Source organism: Lytechinus pictus, unplaced genomic scaffold (assembly GCF_037042905.1).
Source record: "Lytechinus pictus isolate F3 Inbred unplaced genomic scaffold, Lp3.0 scaffold_20, whole genome shotgun sequence".
Lineage (NCBI taxonomy): Eukaryota > Metazoa > Echinodermata > Echinoidea > Temnopleuroida > Toxopneustidae > Lytechinus > Lytechinus pictus.
The window spans coordinates 12,109,584-12,119,968 of record NW_026974141.1 but is presented as its reverse complement, the minus strand read 5'-3'; the positions used below and the strand labels follow the sequence as shown (position 1 = coordinate 12,119,968).

Sequence of the window (10,385 nt, the reverse complement as noted above, 5' to 3'; positions counted from 1 at the left end):
ACTTTCCGTTTTCTTATGTTATTACACAAAATTATATTTTTTTCATTATTTCATACTTGTGTGAATAATATGTCTCCCTTTAATGAAATAAGTTGCATCAATGAATATCTAATGCACTAAATCAGTTGTCAATCCAATTTTTCTAGTTCTTGGAGGAAACATCTTGAATAAACCTAATTTCATATAATAAAATACAAAAGAACAAGTGGAGATGTGACATCATCAACCCACGTAATGAATATTCATGACGTCTGTTTTCACAAAATATTGCTAAACTTTAAAATTCAATAACTTTGTTATTTGTTATCCAATTTCGATGAAAATCTTCAGCATTTTGCTCAGTAAATTCTACTCTATTTATTAAGCTATAAATACTTTCAGCCCGGACCATCCCTTTAATCCAAATTAGCCGCACAGTTATGGCAGTTATAGAGAGAAGTCCTGCAACATTGATGATTGTTTAATAGTTTCCATCAGGATAAATAGCAGAAAAATAGGCTTACATCGGTGGAAATAGGCCTACTTCACGGGTTAGGCAGGTTTGGTAGTCTTTTTATATGAAGAGTTTAGTTGCAAAAGGGGTTAGGTCCAGTTTGGACCATTCCGAGAAAAAACACGTTTTTTATTCTCACATATTGCAATATTCTTATGAGAAACTAAATTGTCATGGTGTACTACCCTATCATGTGAACATAAAATTAGGTATTGAAGAAATCTACCTGTCTTCAATTGTTATATATATATGTTTAAAAAAAATTATCATTGTGGACCTAACCCCTTTTGCAAGTAAACTTAAATGAATCCAATCTCTTTTGATTAAAAAAGTGATTTTTCTTTGCCACTTTCATTCACGTTTTCATTTGAATTTCAAATTGTCTTTGGTATCATCAGAGTGACTAAAAATGTAAAGGTTTAGAGATAGAAAACAATCAAATTTATGAAAAATGGACCTTAACCCCTTTGACAAATGAATTCTTCAGAAGAGTTTAGTTGCAAAAGGGGTTAGGTCCACTCTAAGAAAATCATTTTTTTTTAATTCTCCCATATTGCAATATTCTTATGCGAAACTGAATTTTCATGATACCCTACCATGAGAACATAAAATTGGGTATAAGAAAATTTACATGTCTTCATACTTTTTAAGATATTCTTTAAAAAAAAAATCTGTGTAGACCTATCCCCTTTTGCAACTAAATTGAAATGGACCTAACCCCTTTTGAAAAAAGTGATTTTTATTTGTCAGTTTAGTTCACTTTTTAATAGGAATTTCAACTTTTCTTTGGTATCATCTTATAGAGCTACTAAAAATCTATACATTAAGACATACAAATCATTTTTTAAAACCCTTTCACGGGGGTCCTTTAGTGAAATCACTATAATACATATTTTTGACAATACATGATTGAATGATTAACACAGTATATGACACACAAGTTGAATATGTACAATACAATATTCCATGAAATTGTCGTAACATTTGTATAAAAAAAGCAAAATCAAAGTGCAAAGGAAAGAAAAATCCATACAAGATATATATATATATATATGTATTTTAGAATGATATCTGAGAGACTTAATGTAATAAAGTAAAAGATGACCACCTTTTTATGAATTTCTTCTCTTTCAGATTTGTTTTATATATATACTTTTCCATACCATAATAAGATTTCATTTCAGACAAAATATGGTCAAAAACTGGAAGACAGTGTTTGCATTTTGCAAATCAAATTTGATGAAAAATGGACCTAACCGCTTTTGCAAATGAGCTCTTCATATAGAGTGTAAATTCCACCATGTACATTTTGTAAGATTGCCTTTCTAGTCTCGATGGTTATAGTTTTTGCTATCCAACGCAAAACGGCTGAGGTGCCATAGTACAAAAATATTCAACTGTAGAGTGTGATTGCCTGACCTATAATGCATCGAGTAACAAACGTTGAATAGGCAGAACGAAGGCCTTTTAGGCTGGCTGAATGAGCTGGCTCAAAGTGAACAAAGGGCTGGTTTGAAAACGAATTGCTTGTCCGCAGATTTTAAATGAAATAGTTAATTTTGAAGTCTTGAGTAAATTGTTTTTGTGCAGATCAGCTGAATAACACTAACCAACTGCGACTTAAATGCGTGTTTGTTTTATTTGGCACCAAGCAAAATGGGGGGGGGGCGTATAGGGCAAAATTTATCAAAAGTTGTGAGAGAGAAAGCAAAAATGTTGACATCTTTATTACAAAAATCAAACTTTGTGATAGATTTTGACGTAATACTCAGAAAACAATATTATATTTCATCCTTTTCTTCTTGGTCTTTGAAAATCTATTTCTCCCTTCGCCTTCTCTCTATCATCCACACTACGATCTGTATTTTTGCTTCTATCCATGACTCTTCCGTCTGTCAATCCTCATTTCTTTTCTATCCTTCTCTCCTCCCTTCACTATATCCTTCATCCCTTCCCCTCTTGTCGAATTTCTAATTTTCAGTTAACCAAAATACCGAGTCCACTTTTATTCTTCTCCCCATCTTTCCTATTTATCTCCTAGCTCTGTATCTCGTGTGATCCATAAACTCTTCTCCCTCCCTCTCATTCTTTCACCCTTCACCTCTCGCCCCCATTGTTGTCCGTTTCTCTTATTTTCAATCTTCAAATATCAAGTCCATCTTTGTTATCTCCATCTCTTCTGTTTTCTTCCTCTATACCTCCCATAATCATCGTAATTTCTCTTCTCTCTCCACTCTTACCCTTCTTCCCCTCACATCCCCCACCCTCGTTGCTGTCTCCACCCCATCCTCGTTCCAAACCCCCACCCTCATTGCTGTCTCCACCCCTCCTCATTGCAACCCCCACCCTCGTTGCTGTCTCCACCCCATCCTCGTTCCAAACCCCCACCCTTGTTGCTGTCTCCACCCCTCCCCATTGCAATCCCCCACCCTCGTTGCCATCTCCACCCCCTCCCCATTGCAATCCCCCCACCCTCGTTGCCATCTCCACCCCTCCCCATTGCAATCCCCCCACCCTCGTTGCCATCTCCACCCCTCCCCATTGCAATCCCCCCACCCTCGTTGCCATCTCCACCCCTCCCCATTGTAATCCCCCCACTCTCGTTGCTGTCTCCACCCCCTCCTCATTTCAAAGTCCATCTCTATTCTTCCAATTTCCTCACTTTCTCTCTACCTCTCTCCTCCCCCCAAAGAGAAAAACTATCAAAAAGATGGATGTTACAAGAGAAATCGTACATGTAATTCATCTTTACTGTTACACACAAGTTACAAGTGAAATTAGTATTGCATACATAATCCTCAACACATACATTTTATCAGTGCATTGTATTTCTGCACTTTACTGTAAACAAAAAATAGCTAATTTTGTTTAACAGTAATTACTGTGTCAGAAAACAAAATACTGAAAATGGTACAGATTACTGAATACAATAAAATAAATAACTAACAAAGGCTACATCGCTATATCTAATTTTACATTATTTTCCCCTCATATAAAACATACATTGTTAATGTTTTAAGCTAATTTTAATGTGCAAATAACAATAAATAAATTGATCATTTCAGCATTCTTGATCAATGCACCTCATTGATTTTTCTACATTTCACATTTAATAAATGTTCTTGGAAATATATTATGATTACTAACTTAAGCCTGATAAAGACTTGCACAACTTTTAATAAATATTACATGACATGATTTTGTATAATTTTTATTATTATTTTGCTTCAATCAGTATCTGAAAAACAATAATGAGTTGTCAAATTACCAAACAGATTTACATGATATAATCTTGAATGATAATTCATTCCAGTATTTAATGCAAAAAGGAAATAAATAATATATTTGCCTATTAAAAATGACATACTTTTCAGCGAAATGGCTCGACCAACATGACTCTGTATAAGTTTTCCTACATTTAATGAATAACTTCTGTGCAAAAAGAAAATTTATTGCCATATCATGTCTGAGTGAGCATACCACTGATGACAAAAACTAAAAAGACATCTTTTTTGAACACCATATTAACAGTAACTTTTAGCATTTACCTTACCTTAACTTTAACGTGTGCTCACTCAAATATTATATCAACATTATCTCTCGTGTTTATAAAATAAATGCCAACATTTTTGGGTAATGAAAATGTTGGCTAATGAAACCCGTTTTAAATCATTAGCACAGATATACGTCAATATTGTAAAACACTTCTACCGAGTTATTTTTCTCGAGACCCTTTTAATTGAGTCAAAATGAACTAGAATAGCAGAGGCACTGACTGTTCCACACACCAGAACGGCCTAGTGGTAATGACTATACCTGGCAAGTAGATTATGGGTTCAAATCACACGTGTTTGAATATAACTTTTATGACTGAGCAAGTAAATGTACAAGATGGGAGAGTTTCCTGTCTTGGTAAGAGGGTTCCATGACATTTGCTATGGCGACAATTGCTCTGGTGGAAAATCTGCACGTTAAGCCAAACATAAAACCTAATCTCCAAAACTAAATAAACCCTCATCCTTATTTATATACATTATTCTCTAACAAAAAATTCTATTACAATCCTAACTCTAACCCTATGCCCCCTGAGATATTAAGACCGGAGCAATTGTCGCAGGAGCAAATGTCGTGTCACCGGTATGAGCAACGATATTTCAAAAAATAAGAACTTCTCAACAAAAGTTTCAACATTCAGGTAGGAAAAAAATAGTTACAGTATTAACAAATAAATAACTTATCAATGTATACAACAATAACAGAAAAGTTTACATAATTTCAAATTTCATGTTAAAATACCGAGTCATTTCAAGCATCTTAATACCCTTCATATTCCGTATCAATTACGACATTTTGTGGGCTTCACTTGAAAATAAACTAGTCAGTCAAAAGGACTAGTTTATTTGTCAGCTGGAGGCAACCGATATATCTAGTCATATTTATTATGACTTTCTTGTCACAAATGACTGTCTTCAGTTCCATTCAGATGTGACTAAAATAATAGTTTCACACAGCTACACCATTCATCAAGTCACATTATAAAGTTTGTCTATAATTGTTCATTTTACACAATAATACATACGGCTCCATGACATTTCCGCTGGCGACAATTGCTCCACTGTAAATTCCACTCATCAACGGAATGACCAACTTCAACCCTGGATTATTCTAAACCTAACTCTCAACCTAATATAAAACCCTATTGCATCCCTAACCCTATAAGCCCGGAGCAAATGTAGCCGGAGCAAATGTTGTGTCACCAATACATACACTACACTTAAGTATAAATTGATTCGCTTTAGTAAAAATTGATCTATTACCTGTAAATATGCTTCTGAAATTTGTGATTGCAATATTTTTTGCAACATCCCCATAGAGAAAGGGAAATTATTACACCTTGTACAATATCTTGCTCATATTCTTATTGACCACAATCAAAATACTTGATGACAGTCTATTTTCAAACCCCTCAGAAAATATCATTTATAAAAAAATTGCAGTTTTGTGAGATCACTGTAATTGAGTTAAAATGAGTTGTAGAAAAAAAAAGAATTCTAAAATAACACTCAGATAAAAATATTTCGACGCATGACGGTCATAATGAATCTTCAAGGCCAATATCATAACTCAACATAATTATTCATACTATTCAGTTGTGATATCTTGTAATCTAAAATGAAATTGAACTCCTCTAACTATAATTCTCAGTTAGTATACGTTTTTATAAAAAAAGAAGAAGCTATAACTACAAACAATTACAATCATTTTCATCATTACTGATTAATCTATCCATTATTGAATTGAGTTGTAAAGTATCATGAAGTATCCCATGAGCCCAAAATTAATGAAAAGTTGAAGAAAAAAAATATCTAAACTAGATTGTTGAATATATGCAATATCCCCCATAATGAAGTCTTAAACAGCCTCACTCGATTTCTTAGATATTGTACTACACATCGGTATAAAAAAAAATCAATTTCCATCACATACTAAGCTCACAAAACGAAGCTTTACTTTTAAAAGGGTTTATTTCAAAATTCATAGTTTGTAAAAATGATGGCTCTTTTTACACAGGAATCCATGCTGTAGAGTCATCTTCTAATTCCTCCTCTTCTTGCTCTTCTTGTAATCGTTCTTCCCCCTCCCCTGGCTCTTCCCCTAATGACTCTTCTCCCTCTGAAAAATGTTCATCCAATGCCCCTTTTTTCTCTAATGGCTGTTTAGAAACTGATCCTTCCCCCTCCCTTGGCTCTTCTCCTAATGACTCTTCCCCCTCTGAAAAATTTTCATCCAATGCCACTTTTCTCTCTAATGGCTGTTCCGAAAGTGATGCTTCCCCCTCCCTTGGCTCTTCTCCTGACTCTACTCCCTCTGAAAAATGTTCATCCAATGCCACTTTTCTCTCTAATGGCTGTTCCGAAAATGATCCTTCTCCCTCTCTTGGCTCTTCCTCTAATGACCCTTCCCCTTCTGTATTATGTTCATCCAACACCACTTTTCTCTGTTCCTGCAATTTCTCATCCCCTTCTTCCGACTCTTCCACAAATGTCGCTTCCCACATTTCTAAATTTTGTTCCCCCTCCCCATCTTCATCCGATGACTCCCTCTCTTGTTTTATCACTAATGCTTCTCCAAACCCTCGCCCTTCCTCTAATGATGCTTCCTCCCCTACTGGCTCTTCCCCCACCCCGAGGTCTTCTGGCACCTCATAATCTTCATCCAAAGGCTCTTTCTTCAACGGTTTCCCTTCGACCCACAATTCTTCCTCTATCGATTCATCCTCATCTGGCTGTTCCCTGAACTGTTCTTCCTCACTTTCAAGCTGTTCCTTAAATTGCTCCTCCTCCCCCTCTACCTCTTCATCTAATCGCCCTTCCCCCATCCATGGATCTTCCTGTGAAGACCTATCCTCCCCTGAATCCTCTCCAATCCTCTGTTCTTCAGGTAATGTCTCTTCCGCTACACTTTCCTGATCCTTGGAGTTCCCGTGATGATATGTCCGCTTCACACGCAAATCTAAAGGACCAGAACTGCCACCCTCTACCCTGTACGTCAAAGAATCTCCTGCGGTGTCAGGGAAGGTGGCAGGAAGCTGATTCACAGAAGTCTCTCCAACCGAAACTTTCATAAACTTATGCAAATCCGTATGGTTCAGCATATGGACCTTAAGGGAGCTGTTCTGGGTGTAGCTCTTCCCGCAGATCCCGCAAGAATATGGCCTAATGCCGGAGTGCGACCTGACGTGGGCTCTGAAGCTGCTTGGATCAGTGAATCCCTTGGAGCAGAACTCGCATGTGTAGCGGTAGTCCCCTGTGTGTATTCTCATATGGATACCTAGTGAATCCTTGCGGGTGAAGCGCTTCGAGCACACCGTACACTCGAAAGGCTTGCTTCCGCTGTGGACGCGGAGGTGAGTCTTCAGGTGCTCCTGGAGTCGGAAGCTCTTGGGGCAGAGATGGCAGCTGTATGGCTTGGTCCCTGTGTGGATCATGAGGTGCGTCTGCAGATAGCACTGCTGGGAGAACCTGTGGTCGCAGTATTCGCACCTGTAAGGCTTGATTCCAGTGTGGACTTTGAGATGCTTATTGAGGTATCGCTGATCAACGAATGTCTTTGCGCAGATCTCGCACTTGTACGGTCTCTCCGTGCTGTGCGTCTTCAGGTGCGACTTGAGGTGGGATTTCCTGTTGAAGGCTTTGTCGCAGAGGTCACACTTGAACGGCCTTTCGTTGCCGTGATTATTGCGGAGATGAGCCTTGAGGAGGTGCAGCTTCGGGAAGGCTTCGGAGCAAAGCTTGCAGCCGTAAGGCGTGTAGGAACTATGGTTCTTCATGTGTGATTGCAACTGTGCGCTCTGCGCAAAGTTCTTGTGGCAAATTTCACAGCTAAACGGTCTATCCTTGCTGTGTGTTCTCATATGAACCTTAAGGGTGTTTGCAAAGGTGAAGCTTTTGGAGCAGATTTCACAGTGATGCGGTTTAACCCCAGAATGAATCTTCTTATGACGTAGCAAACCAGAGCGGTCTGAATAACACTTCAAACACTCATCACACTGGTGGGTCTTACCGCTGGCGTGCGTCCGCATGTGTGCTCCAAGTTCCCGAAAGTGTGCAAAACTCTGCGAACATACATCACAAGTGAAAACCTCACCACCGTCTTCGGCGCTTTCCTGCATCTTGCAGCCATCACACAGCGGTGTCTTCGGGTTTCCGTCCTCATCAGTTTCGTGGGCGATGTACAACGTCTTCTTGCAGATCTTACAAAGCTCCATTGTATACAGTTTCAAAGGAGGATCGTTCGATTCCATAGTCAACCCACTCTCATTGCCAGATCCTTTTCCTATTAAGTTCCCTTCTGTAACTACTATATCAGCATTCTTGTCCAATTTTCCTTTGGTGGTTTGACGAGGTTTCCGCCTCCGAGCTTTCTTGGTTGCGACTGCTTGTCCATCATCAACTGAAGCTGGAATACAGAAAAAGGGAACAAGATCAAGTTAACATAATTCTGTTTATTACTGAGAGCCTGTTTCATGAATGCGTAACAACTCCAGCTCGATGGCATTTCTATGGAAAGCCACGAACTATTATTCAATGGTCATTTGTACCAAGTGTAAACACAATTGATGCAGAAATAAAGGAATGAGAGCTATTTGAACAATAACTTGACCTTTTGACCCCAATATGACCTTTGACCCCCATCACCCTCTTGGACTCACACGTGGTATTACCCAAGCATCATAGGTACCAAGTATGAACTTAATTGATGCAGAAATTAAAAAATGAGAGCAATTTGAACAAAAACATGAACATTTTGGAACAGACTAATGGACTAATAAACCAACATTACTAGGTCTCTACTGAACTTTGTTCAGTTTTTGTCACATAATATCAAGGTTGATGTCTGGAAAATTTTTATAGTTCGTAGGCTAATAACATACCAATTGCAAAATAGATTTCGTTGTAACAATCATAGGAACAAGGTTTTGTTAAAACTGGTGTGAAATCATTAATTTTCACACACATATCATATTTTGCTAACCTGTAAGGAAATTGTATAATCTGTTTTAATTTGTTAATACTCATTTTTTAGTCTTTGTATGGATGATTGTAATATGTCAAGGGTACCCCTCTTTCTTTCTCTTAGTTTCCCAACGTGGTCAACCTTCATCTTTTGCTCTCTTTTCATCAATATTTTGTGAACCTCATACTTACCCACGGTAGTATTGATTATTTTAAAGTCAATATTTAATTTTGTAAATAGTGTATATACATTTGTGTTACAGTGTTTATATCTATATAATGTTATAGAATTTTGCTGATTATTTTACTCTACTTATATCATATTACCCTTGTATAAAATTTTGATAGGGGGTCTACATTTTACAAGCTTTGCTTTTTAGTAGGCCCCTCCACTTTTTTCACTTCATTGCTACGTTTCCATCCTGCATGTGTTATGCATTTTTTCATTGTAAAAATGATTTATTATAAATGTTCTTTGATGATTGTGGAATATGAATATATCAATAAATAAATACAAAAAACTTAGAAATATGGAATAAACGGTGGAAATAAATGGAGTAATTTCTTGCTAGCTTTCTCTTCTCCACACCTTCCCATCTACCTCTCTCGCTGATGTTCATTCCTTCTTCTCTCTCTGTTTGTCTCCCACTCCAAATTTGTTCTTTATTACCGATCTACTGCATAGGATGGCTCAGTCGTTAAATCGTCTGCCTATCGAACCAACGATCTTGGGTTCGAGTCCACCCCGTGCGGACGACTGAAGCCTGCGTTGTGTGGAAACGTATCTCCCCTGTTCCATAGATACAGGCTATGTTACAGAGGAAAACATTCCATCCCTTGGATAGGACGTTAAATGGAGGCCCCGTGTAGAGGAGAGTCACCACCTTTGCACATTAAGAACCCACTGCAATATTCGTATAAGAGTAGGGGGAAACCCCCGGTGTAGTGGTCCACCTGCACTCCCCCAATCAGTTATGTCGGGAGGAGAGCGGGTCACAGTGATTCAGTTCACTCTTTGCCTCCCAGGCGCAGGTGACGCCAAACAAATAATTATGATTACATGTCTTGATGTGTTTCTAAAATGTACCCACATTTTCATTTATTAATGTTTATATTTGTATCACTCTCAAATTATCCTGACTTATTGTACTTATTGTGCAGGGCCCTCGGTGAGAACAATTTGTAAACTGTTGAGGTCACCCTGTTGAAATAAAATGAGAAGTTAGAAACTCCGAGGAAAGACTAAGATGTCCGATGACATTAATGGAAAACATATTACATGATACTGCGCGCATATGCTTATATGACATCACAAAGTATATTTTTTAGAAGTCAGTTCAGAGAATTGAAGTATTTATCAACAAAGATGTATGACA

General features: G+C 37.7%; 1 protein-coding gene across 1 annotated transcript; it reads right to left on the bottom strand.

Annotated features, from left to right (window-relative positions):
* Positions 1–3,225: 3,225 nt before the first annotated feature.
* LOC129282425 (zinc finger and SCAN domain-containing protein 2-like) lies at positions 3,226–9,629 on the bottom strand. Its single transcript, XM_064114740.1, has 2 exons — positions 9,611–9,629; positions 3,226–8,452 (listed from the first exon to the last, which is right to left on the bottom strand). The coding sequence occupies exons 1-2, from the start codon at positions 9,627–9,629 to the stop codon at positions 6,057–6,059; spliced, it is 2,415 nt and encodes an 804-aa protein (XP_063970810.1). The 3' UTR covers positions 3,226–6,056.
* Positions 9,630–10,385: the final 756 nt, after the last annotated feature.